The following is a 15,270-nucleotide window of genomic DNA, read 5'->3' as shown; positions in this document are numbered from 1 at the left end:
GTAAAGCCAGCAACCTGGTCAAGACCCGGAGAGGGCATTCCACACTTTTCCGACTGAGGACCATGGTATCAGCTTTGGAGTTGCTGACTTTCATCCCGACCGCTTCACACTCGGCTGCAAACTGCTCCAGTGAGAGCTGGAGATCAAGGCTTGTAGAAGCCAACAGCACCTCATCGTCTGCAAAAGCAGAGATGCAACGCTGAGATCACCAAACCGGACATCCTCAACACCTCAGCTGCGCCTAGAAATTCTGTCCACAAAAGTTATTAACAGAATCTGTGACAAAGGGCAGCCTTGGCGGAGTGGAGTCCAACCTTCACTGGAAACGAATCCGACTTACTGCCGAAAATGCAGACCAAACTCTGGCATCAATGATACAAGGACCGAACCGCCCTTATCTGTGGATTCGGCACCCTTTCAAATGATCACCTCTTCAACATTAAAAGAAAATCACAATGTCCCATACCAAGTGAACTATTATTAGAACAGGACAGTATTGACCTATGTGATGCTTGGGGGCTCCCTCGCGCCCATGAGGACCATGTTGGTGATCCCTGCTCTAGAACCTGCTCACTTATTTGTATCTTCCGGAGTCCCCAAAAGACCAGCATGTTGAAAGTGCAAACCTCAGGAAGGAACATACGGTGGTACCACTAAGTCAGCAAGCTAGGAAGTTGCAAAGCCATCGATTATTTCATGAGTAATTAGTAAAACTGCAAATCACATTTCATGCAGAGTGGGAGCCAGTGCAATTTGATAATGTGAATGGAACATGATCCAAGTTTAGTTCTGGTCATGAGACTCGCTGCAGCATTTTGTACTCACTGCTGACTTTTAATACTCAACAGTGTTGTGTCAAATATAATTTATTTTTGCTGAGTCATCCTGGGGAGTCTAATTTTGTCAAAACTGACCCTTGTATATAGCAGGATGAATAAACAGGGGTTAAACAGCAAATAATTACAGGATAACCATTGTCCAATCTCAACAAGATGCACGTCCACATTACAGCAATTGCATGGTTTCTTACTTCTAAAGGCATTTATAGTTGAACGTCATCACTTATATTTAGATAGCAACATACTCTACATAATTTCTTAAGCAGTGGTGGAATTTTCGTCCGAAGTAATGTCAAACTTAGAACTGTATTGATTTACTGACCACACTTGGAATTATTGTACAAATGTTTTCATGTAAAAACACACGCTTTTTTGTAACTTATTAAAGCAAGATAGCATTCTTGCCTATCAGTATTGCCACACGCACACACGTGCTCCCCACACAAACACATAGTCAAGACACGGACACACGAACATCTCCATATAAGATTCAAGATTCAAGATTCAAGAAGAATTTATTCGCCATGTTTGAGCGTGCCAAACACGGAATTTGACTTCGTTACATCACAGTCTCTGTTTAACATTTAGGTGACTAACAACACTCAGGATATGTGAAAATGACAAATGACAATATTCTCAGCCATCCCCTGATCTTAAACTCCCATGAGGGCAAGGAATAACTCAAATCTCCGACTAGGGGAAGTCAGAAACCTTGAGAAGAGACCACAGATGGGAGGGTCCTGCTTCCAGGATGACCAGGCTGCAATGGATGCAGAGAAGACACATAGTGCAAACAGTGTAGACAATCCAAAAAGGTGTGGAGAGCAGGATGTTATAGCACAGCAATGACTCTGAGACTCTAAGAGTGGTGTGAGTTCATCAGAGCAACAGCCTGGGGGAAAAAGCTGTCTCTGTGTCTGCTGGTTTTGGCATACAGAGCTCTGTATCGCCGTCCGGAGGGGAGTAGTTCAAACAGACTGTAACCTGGGTGAGAAGGGTCTGTAGAGATGTCGCTTGCGCGTTTCCTGGTCCTGGACAGGTACAAGTCTTGGATAGATGGGAGGTTGATTCCAATGATATTTTCTGCAGTCCTGATTGTCCGTTGCAGTCTGTGCTTGTCTTGTTTGGAGGCTGATCCAAACCAGACAGTGATGGAGGTGCAGAGGACAGACTGGATGGTGGCAGTGTAGAAGGTCTTCAGCAGCTCCCGCGGCAGGTTGAACTTCTTGAGCAGTCTCAGGAAGTACAGCCTCTGTTGGGCCTTCTTCCGGACAGAGTCTATGTGGCCGGTCCATTTCAGGTCCCGTGAGAAGTATTGGAAGACTTGTAACCAGGTCGAATGCAAAGAAAGCACAGGGGAAGTGCAACTTTGAAAGACCCTGGAGCACTGAAAGTTTTACTTTCCCTTCTTGCGCAAGACAAAACACTGGCTCTGGTTGTGTTGTTGGTCTCCTTTTTCTTTCTGCTGCATGTCTAATTATAACTAGATAATAGTTCATTCATCAAATTGTCAAACAACCACCATTTATTTGTGACTACATTTGCTTGGATATTTCATTTTCTTCACAGACAAGCCTCCCGTTCGATAGTTTGTTTTTATGTCATCATGACATGAACAAATATTTTTAATGACCTGTACCACATTTCAACATCTTGATCAAAAAGGTTAGGGTTAGGAATACATTTGTGTTCATTGTCCTGTAACTGTATTTGCTTGTATTTTGTATTAGTAATTCTGAACTTTTGGTATCAGGAGCCTGGATGAGATCCATCAGAACCGCCACCACTCCCAGTCGCCTTCCCATTACCACGACTCCCATTTAGAGCATCAGCGCTCTGGTGACTCAGACTACGAGTACTCTGAAGACAGGTAAACTTTTTAGGTATTTAGATTTGGGGATGAGACTGTGCTTAACATTTATTTGCTAACATCGGATGTATTATCATTTTTATTATTATTAATATTATTATTATTGTATTTTCCGGACTATAAGCCTCTACTTTTTGCTCAAGCTTTGAACCCTCCAGGTTCAAAGTCCAGTGCTGCTCATCTATGAATTTTTCATGATTTTTATGATATTGTATGATTATTCTTTTGCATATTCTCTTATATATGAAAATTAAACATTAAAACTCCTGCGTTTTATAGTACAGTGTGGCTTATAGTATATGAACAAAACAAGATTTTCCCCTAATTTTAGCTGGTGTGGCTAATAGTTCAAAAATGACTGTATTAATGTGTTGATGAAAAGAATTGACAAAGAACGAGGTTTAAAGATTTTTATTCCTTGCGTAAAAAGCACAATTCAGTAGATATTCATTGTTTTCAAAATACAGTCTAGTTTCATTTGCAAATTATCTTTTTTTTGCATATTATCTACAGTGGGCAACTAGTGATTGCCACATTGTTCTATTTCAATGTCAGTGTACTGCACAGTATATTTAATAATGGCTCAGATATGTTATGTTTTTTCTCATTCATAAAATCACATGCCTGTCTAAGCTGCCATTCTCTTCTGTTGTGTTTTTTCGGGCGATTTTTCTTTTGTACACCCATTGTCATGGCAATGACAGTGAGGCCCTGGAGGTGAACAGGTCAATCCGAGGTGGAAGTGCAGAGTGCCTACACACAAACAGGTAAAAAAAAAAAAAAAAAAAAGAAATAATCATTGTCCAGTTTTATTTTTACACTATACTCTATTTTCTAACCATTCATCCTCAGGCTATCCTTGCAACATTTAACACACTAAGTTGGTATTGTTGCAAACGATGTGTGTGCCTGTTTGTGAGTGTTGGTGTCTTTTATCTTTAATGTTTTGTAAGTTTCGACTGGTAGATTATCACAAAATTCCAATAGGTTTAAATGCACACGTTACAACTAACAAGTATAACCAACAAAGTCACTGTGTGAAAAGATTACTGCACAAGTTGTCCTCAAAGAAGGCAAATTTCTTTTGATGAACATGTTTTATTTTGTGTTTTATGTTGTCACTCACGGCAGTTGTATACGTGTTCAACTTTTTTGTCTTTGTGCATGGCCTTCGTTCATACAAGCAGGGGTGCATGTAAACCTAGCAACACACTCCCTCCCAAAATGCCCCTGTTAGTAAATGGGATCCATAAAGACATGTACAGGTAAGCACAAAAGGGCTGTCCTTGTTCCCTCTTTGTTTGCCTTGTCCAGTTTTTTTCACAGTCATTTGTGCAGTTTGTGAGCCATTTTGTTGCTACAGCTTTTTTTCTCAACACATGAAATGTCCCCCTGGCTGCTTGTGTTGGTGCCAACTGGTTCTACCATATTGTTGCTTTTGCCAACAATGATGGTACTGTGGACCTTCCCTATGTATCTCCTCACCGTTTGACCTAGTGTTTTAAGCAAAAACCGCTGAGGTGAATTTCATTGAAAACACCACTCACTGTACTTGGGTTGGTTAGCTTTGTTAAGGACGTTTGTCGATCAGGTCAAGGATTTTCATTGTTTTAAAGTTTTGGTGTTAGGTTGTGTTGTTGTGAATTAAGGATGTTCAAACTCACCTCACAGCCAGCATAAGTCGAGACAGACAATTTCAGGTCCAATGTATTTACAATTTTCATTCTCCCTGCGTCCGGCTACAATTCACCTTTCTTTAGCAAGTACCGTAATTTTCGGACTATAAGTCACGTTTTTTGTCATAGTTTGGGGGGGGGGGGGGGCGCGCAACTTATACTCAGGAGCGACTTATATGTGATTTTTTTTACAAATTTTCAAAATTCAAAAATGTGCGATGTAGTGAAACCGCGATAAACGAACCGCGATGTAGCAAGGGATTACTGTCATTTGAACTGCAAGTGACGTCACCCGTGCCGCGCAGCGGTTGTTTACATAAAGGGCAAAGGATTCGATCACGAGATGACGAAGATGACGAAGGGCCCCACTTACTACCGGCATCATTAGCGACTTTGTTTGTAAGTGACACGGAGGACAAAGAGTTTGAAGGATTTAATGATTTGGAGTGACACAGAAGGTTTGAAAAACTATTATGGCTTTTACGCACGCCTGGTCATACTCTACGGAGCTTTCTTTCACCTCCGTGGATGGAAGTCGGGGGCCGGCGCTCGGCCGGGTGGCTGTCCGGGGACGGTGGATGGGGCGCGGATATGGCTTTTACGCACGCCCGGTCCGATTTATGGAGCTCTCTTCCACTTCCGTGGCTGGAAGTTCAGTAGTTGTTGGCTCGTTGAACTCTTGTTTTAGTAAAAAAAGAGCCGTTTATCAAACCCACGTCTTTCCTGGTACTTTGTTAACGCCACAAAATAGTTATATACTAGATCTCTGCAGCGCACGCGCGGCGTTGTTGACATAAAGAACGAGGAATTTGATCGATGGATTTCATTATTTGGAGTGACAGTGTAATATGATAGTTATTTGAAATATACTTTATATATCGTTATATGTGTCTGTGAGATAATTAGAAATGCAACTTACAACGGGTCCGACGTCAGCATATGCGGCGCATACGCGGCATTGTTTACATAAAGCACGATCGATGGATTTAATAAATTGGAGTGACACAGATGGTTTGATAAACGTGTTATTTATGTAATACTTACTTGAATAACTCTGAATGTTACATCAGGCCCGTTCTCAGCTCCTCGTTTGTGTATATGTCACGTTACCATACCTATCGTTTAGCCTGTTGTTGCTCGTTCATGTCTGTTTTTGGTGTTGGATTTTGATAAATTTGCCCCAAAAGTGCGATTTATACTCCGGTGCGACTTATATGTTTTTTTTTTCACTTTATTGTGCATTTTATGGCTGGTGCGACTTATACTCCGGAGCAACTTATAGTCCGAAAATTACGGTAGACATTAATTCAGTTTCAGCATATACGTATGTTACGGAATGTACAATCTTTTTGGGTTCACACCAGAGCTGTCAGGATCAAATATTTTTATGGTTTATTCTATGAATTATTCCATCGACTACTCACCTAAAGTTTTACTTTGCGTGAAAGTGTATTACAAAACGATTGTTTTTTCTGATTACTGTTTATCAACAAATTAACCAACCATTTCCCAATTATTATTGTTTATTTGGTCTTATTCAGTGGTTAAAAACAACAACAATTCAACAACAATTAAGCATAATCACAAAAAAAGAATTATTATTATTCTCTTACTGGTTCGGTCATTGTTTTCCAAGGTAAAAGCAGATAGTTGTCTTGTTTTCGTTTAACACAAAAGATAGTCAGCTTTCATGGACTACATAAATCGGATACTATTATCTGTTAAGACGTTGAAACTGGAGCATTTGAAACAATCCTTACTCAATTAAGAAATTGCTGTCTTTGGAGTTGTGGTCAATTACAAGACGAAGGAGACAAAGGCAAGTCAGGTCTCTTTTACTCTCCACACAAAACTGATAATACGTCAACTGCAAGCAAAAGAGGTAAAAGGGTAAAAAGGATGCAAAAATCTGATAACAGAGCTGCCAGCTAATAGAAATGCACTTCAACAATTTGACTGAATTTTCACATTCACAACATTGTCAAGTGTTAAGCATTCCCTCTAACATTGATATTTATATTGAATTTGGGTTATATTTTATACCCAAAAATTAAATGACAACTCGATTTGCTTGCAAGATCACAATCAGTGTTCATATGTAGTATAGGAACATTGAAACAAACAAAAAGACAAAATAGGCAAGCACAGATGTCATTAGGTATTGATAAGTGTGACATGTTCAGAAATGTCACACTTATCAAGGCAAACTTAGCAAACGCTTTTAGATCAGAAACATTTAGGCAGCTATGACGGTACTTTCTGTTTGCACCCACATTTGAAACCAATTCGCACTACTTCAGGTGCACCACTTAACAGACTGATGCTAACTTCAAAAGTCACACAGCATAAGATTAAACAAACAAACACATAAAACAAACATTGAGAGAGAACGTCTGGGCTAGTCTTACATAATAACTTGACACTATGTTGTTTGTCATCCCGTTCCGCTTTTCATTTTTTAACCATTCCTGTTTTAGCGAGCTGAGCTTTAACAATGAACACAGAAGTCAATAGAAAATCATGTTTTGGTGTCACCAATTGATGCGAGTGGTGTTCAAACATTTGTCATTTCCACACTAGTGTTCCCTTCACATATTTTGTTTCTGTTAACATCTTTTAGACGCATGTGTCATTTGGTCTTTTTTTTGTTTGCCTTTCTTTGTATTTTTCACTTTTCATGGGCATGGATGGTGTACAGCTCCACCCTCCCCGCATGCCTAAAGAGCAAGCTGCCCCAAAGGCAAGAGGGAGGCAACAATGTGCATCGTAGTATCTTTGCACACCGTGTCCTCAGGTTCACAGATGAGGTCACAGTTAGGTAAGAACATGCCTCTTCACATATCCTCTGCCCGTCTTCTGACTACCCCTAACATGTGCTTCCTTCAACGCAGAGGCTTAAGCTTGCACTTGACATTGCAAATGACAGCATTAAATGAGCACTAAAATCTTAAGCCTTTTTATACCTCCATATAAGGCCCTCAGCCTGAAACTATGATGTGCAAAGTCATGCGATGGTACTGAGCCAGCCATCTGTTGTCTTTGTGTAGCATGACATGACAACCAAAAGCAGCAGCAGTCATATGCATCTGATAATAAGATAAAAGCTAGCTTCTCTTCCCTCGCTCACGTGCAGATACTTTTCCACTTAGACCCTGTTCCCATGGCAACTCACCAACCTTCTATTGAGTGCTCTCACAGTGTATGCAAGGATGAATGGCTTTGATAAGTTGAAATACAGCCTTCGAGTCATTCCATGTTACCGCACTGTCTGATTGCCGTCCTTATTCTATCGTCGTCTCCTGTTTGTTTCTCTGTTTTACTTCTCATAATTATTCAATTTTTCCATTCACATATCCCCCCCCTAATTTTCTACATTACTTCCACCTTGTCTCCTGTCCTCCTTCATCGCTCCTCGTTGATTTCTACCTTACTTCTCTCTGCTGCTATGCTGTGGTGGTGCAGTGACCTGCAGCCATCGTTGGATAGAGTGAGGAGTGCCAGCACCACATGTTTGAGACCAGACAGCAACTTTCACTCTTCTGAAAAAGACAGGTATTAAGAATAAATAGTTATTATGTGCGCACACCAACCTAACATCATTCTTACAAATATTCATGTCATTCATTTTATGTCCCCACTCTAGTTTGTGTCATGCTACAATCCATACACAGTTTGTCATTGACATCACAATAACTAACTCTTCAAATGGAATTTGTAATCTTCAGATTTATTTTACTTTCAAAGCGGCAATATACTATATTGTAATTAAAGTGGTTGTCGCCGACAAACTCTATCCATTGATTAATTCAGACTAATGCCTGGCTACCTGTACATAAAACAACAGGGGAATTATTTGATAGAGAAAAACTTGTTTGGGATTGTTCATCACTTCTTGAAGCAAATGGAGGAAAAACAGCTGTTGAATCACTAACAAGTCATGTGAAGGAAAGTCGAACTACATCCACACAGACCACTGCTATAGCAAACTTCCCAGGGAAGAAGTACTGGTGAGATTATGAGAAAAAAAAAACATCCATCCATCCATCTTCTTCCTCTTATCCGGGATCGGGTCGCGGGGGCAGCAGCTTTAGGAGAGACTCACAGACTTCCCTCTCCCCAGCCACTTCATCCAGCTCATCCCGGGGGATCCCAAGGCGTTCCCAGGCCAGCCGAGAGACATGGTCTCTCCAGCGCATCCTGGGTCGTCCCCGGGGTCTCCTACCGGTGGTACATGCCCGGAACACCTCCCCAGGGAAGCGTCCAGAAGGCATCCTGATAAGATGCCCGAGCCACCTCATCTAGCTCCTCTCCAGTTGGAGGAGCAGCAGCTCTACTCCGAGTCTCTCCCGGATGACCGAGCTTCTCACCCTATCTCTAAGGGAGAGCCCAGACACCCTGCGGAGGAAACTCATTTCAGCCGCTTGTATCCTGGATCTCGTTCTTTCGGTCACGACCCATAGCTCGTGACCATAGGTGAGGGTAGAAGCATAGATCGACCGGTAAATTGAGAGCTTTGCCTTTGGCTCAGCTCTCTCTTCACCACGATGGACCGGTACAGAGTCCGCATTACTGCCGACACTGCACCGATCCGCCTGTCGATCTCGCGCTCCATCCTGCCCTGACTCACGACGTCCCGAGTCGAGGTCAGCAGCACACCATCTCCACTGTAAACAGTGTTGACCGTGCACTGCTTCCTCCTCCTGAGATGCCGGATGGTGGACCAGAATCTCCTCGAAGCCGTCCGGAAGTCATTCTCCATGGCCTCACCAAACTCCTCCCACGCCCGGGTTTTTGCCTCAGTTCCGCTTGGCCATCCGGTACCTGTCAGCTGCCTCCGGAGTCCCGCAGGCCAAAACGGCCCGATAGGACTCCTTCTTCAGCTTGACGGCATCCCTTACCGCCGGTGTCCACCAGCGGGTTTGGGGATTGCTGCCACGACAGGCCCCAACGACCTTACGGCCACAGCTCCGGTCGGCTGCCTCAACAATGGAGGCGCGGAACATGGTCCAGAGTAATCCCCCTAAATATTTATTAAGGAAGTCAATTTCAAGTTACACCCATATATATAGAGAGAAAAGTGCACTTTTATTGTACTTAGAAGTTACATACATTTGAATTGTACAAATATGTAACATTTATTGAACTGTCATTCCAAAAACAATGACATGATGCAGTTTGAACTTGAGGGAGCCTGTGTAACACTTTGAGACTCACAGGCAGATACAAAATTTACAAACCTCACCTAATAAGCTTCTGGGTAAGTTTGCACTTTGAGTCTCAAATTGTTCATACTTTGCTGTTTTAATCAGGTCACCAACTAATGGTCTGCCGGCACTGGATCATTTGAATGAACTTGTGGAGGTTTGCAGCCTCCAGACTGAGCCACACTAGCTTCAGTGTCATGCGGTGTATTCAGTCTTAACTGGCCCTCAAAATAAACCTCTTCCATGCATCTGGTTCTTCACCTCCCGCTACTCCACATATTTCCAGGTGCTTCAATCCATTGCCCTGCAAGAGCCCCTCAAATCCCCGGATCTTAGTAGAACACGTGGCCTCTGCGGAAGACAGGTATCAGGCCTGAACTTTCGGCTGTCTCCACTCCAACATACCGTACCGTATTTTTCGGACTATAAATCGTGGTTTTTTTTTCATAGTTTGGGTGGGGGTGGGGGGGGTGACTTATACTCAGGAGCGACTTATATGTGAAATTATTCACAAATTTTCAAAATTCAAAAATCCGCAATGTAGTGAAACCGCAATAAACGAACAGCGATGTGGCAAGGGATTACTGTAATTTGAATTTCAACTGACAGCAGTGGTGCGGCGCACATGCGGCGGTGTTTACATAAAGGACAAAGGATTTGATCACAGGATTTAATGACTTGGAGTGACAGAGATCGTTGGATGAAATTGTTGTTTATAATTTTATGGACCAGTGGAATAATTTGAACTGCAACTGAGACGAGTCCGATGTCAATGGCCCGGCGCACAGCCGTTGACATAAAGGACGATCGATGGATTTAATGATTTGGAGTGACACAGATGGTTTGATAATATTGTTACTTGTTTAATAGTTATTTGATATATACTTTATATTTCATTATATGGGCCTGTGGAATGATTTGAACTGCAACTGATACGAGTCCAACGTCAGCGGCACGGCGCACACCTGGCGTTGTTTACATAAAGGACGATCGATGGATTTGATGATTTGGAGTTACACAGATGGTTTGATATTGTTGCTTAAATAATAGTTATTTGATATATAATTTATATATATATAGCACGTCCGCCTCACAGTTAGGAGGGTGCCGGTTCGATTCTACCTCCGACCCTTCCTGTGTGGAGTTTGGATGTTCTCCCGTGCCTGTGTGGGTTTTCTCCGGGCACTTTGGTTTCCTCCCACATCCCAAAAACATTCTTGGTAGGCCAATTGACCACTCCAAATTGCCCCTAGGTGTGAGTGTGAGTGCGAGTGCGAATGGTTTTTCGTCTCTGTGTGCCCAGCGATCGGCTGGAAACCGGTTCAGGGTGTTCCCCGCCTAATGCCCGATGACTGCTGGGATAGGCTCCAGCACACCCCCGACCCCCGGATGGATGGATGGATGGATGGATGGATGGATGGATGGATGGATGGATGGATGGATGGATGGATGGATGGATGGATGGATGGATGGATGGATGGATGGATGGATGGATGGATATCGTTATATGGGCCTGTGGAATAATTTGAACTGCAACCGACGTCAGCTACATGGCGCACACCCAGCATTGTTGACATATAGGACGAGCGATGGATTTAATGATTTGGAGTGACACAAATGGTTTGATAATATTGTTGCTTGTATAATAGTTATTTGATATGTAATTTATATATCGTTATATGGGCCTGTGGAATAATTTGAACTGCAACCGACGTCAGCGGTGCGGCGCACACCCGGCATTGTTAACATAAAGGATGATCGATGGATTTAATGATTTGGAGTGACACAAATGGTTTGATGATATTGTTGCTTATGTAATAGTTATTTTATATATAATTTATATATCGTTATATGGGCCTGTGGAATAATTTGAACTGCATCCGACGTCAGTGGGGTGGCGCACACCCGGCATTGTTGACATAAAGGACGATCGATGGATTTAATGATTTGGAGTGACACAGATGGTTTGATAAAGGTGTTATTTATGTTATAGTTATTTGGATAACTGTTATTGTTACATCAGGCCCGTTCTTCATTTGTGTTTATGTCACGTTAGCATACCGTATCGTTTAGCCTGTTGTTGGTCGTTCATGTCTGTTCTTGGTGTTGGATATTGTCAAATAAATTTCCCCCAAAATGCGACTTATATACGTTTTTTTTTTCACTTTATTGTGCATTTTATGGCTAATGCGACCTATATTCCGGAGCGACTTTTAGTCCCAAAAATACGGTATATGCTGCCACTTGCTTCTTGCCTGCTTATATCTTTCTGCTGACACTTGCCCTGCAGACTATCATCCATTATAGGATATAGTTGTTGTAGTCATCTGCACTGTTTGGACCCTTTCTTATAAACATTTGTGGGCTGAGGCTGTTGTAATTTCCCGTTTGTTTTCACCCGTGCTTACTGCTGTGTATTCAATCTGAATTGGTGCAATTGTGTTTTATAAGCTCTTTCTTGTAAAATGTTGATTACATGTGCAATGATTGCCAATATTCCTTTCTGATTGAACCAAATTCTCAGCCTGATATGTACATATCGACACGTATTCATTTTATAGTTTTGTCATTGTCATTGCCATATCATGTTTGTTTCTCCTCTTCTCTTTCTGGGCTATTACTGTTTACCCTAACAGGGAGTGTAACAATGCATCAAGTCCTGACTGTCTAAAAGGCAGCAAAAAAACCTCGGAGGGTGACAGGTGAGAGCATTCATCCTCCCATATGCCATATTCCATATTCTTCTTGCCTCACTTGATTAATTTAGCAATATTTTGTATTGTTATGTATTAATTGTAGCCTTTAACAGTTGCCATAAAGCATAAACTAAAGCTCTTCCAGCTTCCAACAAACCATCACTATTTCGTGGTTATGAATATATACGTATATAGTCTGAATAAAATGTGGAAACTGTACATACCGCAGACGAGCAAAGTACAGATAATGTTATAACACCAACAACATTTTTTTGAATATATTTTTCAAAGATTTCTATTTTTAATTTTCATTATTTTGTAAACGGCAGTCGCATCCAGCCCACCTCTATCCTCAGGGGCAGTAGGGGCAAAGGTTGGCCACTGAGACCCTTTGGTCAGACAGCTTTGGCTGGGTCCTCTCCAAACTCTCTGCAGACAGACAGGTGCATGCTATTGTCAGCAGGAGGTCTCTCCTACTGTGTGGTCCTATTGTTGCTCATTTTGTATCCACAAGAACCCCATTAAATCATCACACCTTAAAATTTGTAGCATGCTGTACAACCTTTGAGTGTGCTGGGTGGGTCAATTCTCAGAAATTCTAAAACTCTACCTGAATCCACCACAACTATTCAAACATTTCCCAAGTATTGCTTGCATAATGTATATGCTGTCCATAGAATTACTCTCCAAATAAATTCTCTATTGGGGTACGTAGAAATCTGGGTATATTGTTTGTACTGTACACACCGACTCGGGGTCCTATTTTCATAGACGGGCACACATGCACTTGGCGTAAAAACTGTTGCATCCTTGTTTATGTGGTCGGGCATAGACGCACAGACGCAGGACCCGGTGTGGAAGGGTTCACAGCGGCCAACTTTGCATCATTCTCAAATGGAGATCATGTTGAACTTTCTTATAAATGTAATTTATGCGTATCATATCTCAGCCATGTGTACCGTGCACCTCACCTGGGCTGAATTTTTAAGGGAATGAGGGCAGCTCCCTTGATTGGCCAAGTATCAAGATATCAATATCGGTTCTGTTCTTCACCCTCAACAGCACAAAAGCTTATTTTCCTATTTCTACCTGTGCCTGTCTACAAAATGCCAAAAGGTAGAAAACTTCTACCATGCACACATTTAGACTGCACATTGTGCTAGACTTGCGCTGGGCTCAAAAATTGGGCTCTGTCTCTCTCTTGCCCCTCCCCTGCCTGTTTGCTAATTTGTTCTGTTCCCTCCCATTTTTACCAGATCATCACTTTTGATTTTGTCAGTCTAATCTTGTTTTGCCCCTGAATAACATTTTTGGTGTTTTCTTCCACTTCTTAATCTCTTTCTGTCTTAATGTCTCTGTCTGCCAGAACACACCCTCATGGTAGCCCTTCCTCCCCAATGGGGACTCCCTCATCAGGCCGCAGGGGCCGGCAGCTTCCACAACTCCCGGCTAAGAGCAGCAGCATAGAACAAGGTAAGGTATGACGTGTGGATGCAAGTACCGTATTTTCCGGACCAAAAGGTGCACCGGATTATAAGGCGCACCTTCAATGAACGGCCCATTTTAAAACTTTGTCCATATATAAGGCGCACCGGATTATAAGGCGCATAAAATAGAAGCTATACTGCAACAAATTGCGGTTGACTAGAGTTGCGATATGCATCCAATAGCCAATAACCAATGAGCCCTCTGTAAACAATCGCGTTTCTCAAACTATCCTATAAAATGATCAGAACTGACTAAAGTTCGATCTAACACCTTGGTACTGCATACCTATGTTTCCCTTCCATATCGATCCGTAAATTTACTCAAAACATTAACAGAGCAGCCGACATGAAATAGCCTCGTGTGTATAGCAGCTATCACTATAGCATTAGCCACCCGCAAACTCCCATGAGCCTCAGCAAAGTGTAAACAATCGCGTTTCTCAAACGAGGGCTTAAAAAATGATCGGAACTGACCAAAGTTCGATCTAACTCCTTGGTACTGCTTACCTATGTTTCCCTTCCATATCGATCTGTAAATTTACTCGAAACATTAACAGAGCAGCCTATTTTGACATGAAATAGCCTCACGGGTACAACAGCCATTCAGTGACGCCCCCTGACCACGGTTCCCGTAATGCTGGTAAGCGATGCGACCTTGTAATTTACTAATTGTACTAAAACACACTGAACATTTTGGCAGAGCACTGTGTACAACCAGTATGGATAAAAAAATTCATTAATTGATCCATCGATAAGGCGCACCGGACTATAAGGAGCACTGTCGGTTTTTGAGAAAATGTTAGGTTTTTAGGTGCGCCTTATAGTCTGAAAAATACGGTACTCTGTTTGCTTTGATCGAGGAACAAAAGTCAAACATTGTTGCACTACTACTACTACTACCACGACCACCACTACTACTACGACTACTACTTCTACTAGTACTACTACTACTACTACTACTACAACTACTAGTACTACTACTACTACTACCACCACGACCACCATTACTACTACTACTACTACTACTACTACTACTACTACTTCTACTGTCACTACTACTACTAATACCACTACAACTACAACTAATAATAATTTCAATAATCATTGTCATCATAACAGCAGTACCCCTCCGTGAGCCGTCAACTTATAGTAGAGGTGTTTCTGTGTTCCACTGATCCTAGGAGCTAAGTTGTCTGGGGCTTTATGCCCCTTGAAGGATCAGGGAATAAACCGTTTGTAGGCGAGGGATCAGACAAAGCACGGGCCAAAAAGTCCCTATGGGGGACACAGAGGCCCCCCCATTGGAGCCAGGCCTGAAGGTGTGGCTCGAAGGTGAGCATTTGGTGGTCGGTCCCGCACATGGGGCTCAGCCCTAAAGGACAATCCCCCTTATAATCGGATCACCATGTGTGAGAGGGACCAAAGAAGGTCGGGTGAGCTTCAGTGGAAGGCAGGACCTTGGCAGTCTGATCTCTGGCTACAGAAGCTTACTCTCAGT

At 42.3% G+C, this 15,270-nt stretch overlaps 1 protein-coding gene across 20 annotated transcripts in view; it reads left to right on the top strand.

The window, feature by feature from the left end:
- The window catches only part of rims1b (regulating synaptic membrane exocytosis 1b), an 81,847-nt gene that overhangs the window by 53,953 nt on the left and 12,624 nt on the right, over positions 1–15,270 (top strand). For 10 of the 20 annotated variants that reach the window (XR_015066089.1, XM_085912412.1, XM_085912411.1 and 7 more), the window contains 9 exons: positions 2,593–2,709; positions 3,414–3,476; positions 3,897–3,974; positions 7,084–7,203; positions 7,848–7,937; positions 9,876–9,953; positions 12,226–12,291; positions 12,615–12,728; positions 13,652–13,758. Coding sequence is in view for 19 of the 20 variants with exons in the window: in XM_085912412.1 (XP_085768538.1) it covers positions 2,593–2,709; positions 3,414–3,476; positions 3,897–3,974; positions 7,084–7,203; positions 7,848–7,937; positions 9,876–9,953; positions 12,226–12,291; positions 12,615–12,728; positions 13,652–13,758 (833 nt within the window). In the remaining variant the exon portion in view is untranslated. The remainder of the gene's footprint in view (positions 1–2,592; positions 2,710–3,413; positions 3,477–3,896; positions 3,975–7,083; positions 7,204–7,847; positions 7,938–9,875; positions 9,954–12,225; positions 12,292–12,614; positions 12,729–13,651; positions 13,759–15,270) is intronic. The other 10 variants (XM_085912414.1, XM_085912422.1, XM_085912410.1 and 7 more) reach the window with 9 other exon arrangements.

This window comes from Syngnathus leptorhynchus, chromosome 5 (assembly GCF_054491065.1).
Source record: "Syngnathus leptorhynchus isolate UIUO chromosome 5, UIUO_Slep, whole genome shotgun sequence".
Taxonomy (NCBI): Eukaryota; Metazoa; Chordata; class Actinopteri; order Syngnathiformes; family Syngnathidae; genus Syngnathus; species Syngnathus leptorhynchus.
This window is presented reverse-complemented; position numbering and strand designations above follow the sequence as displayed.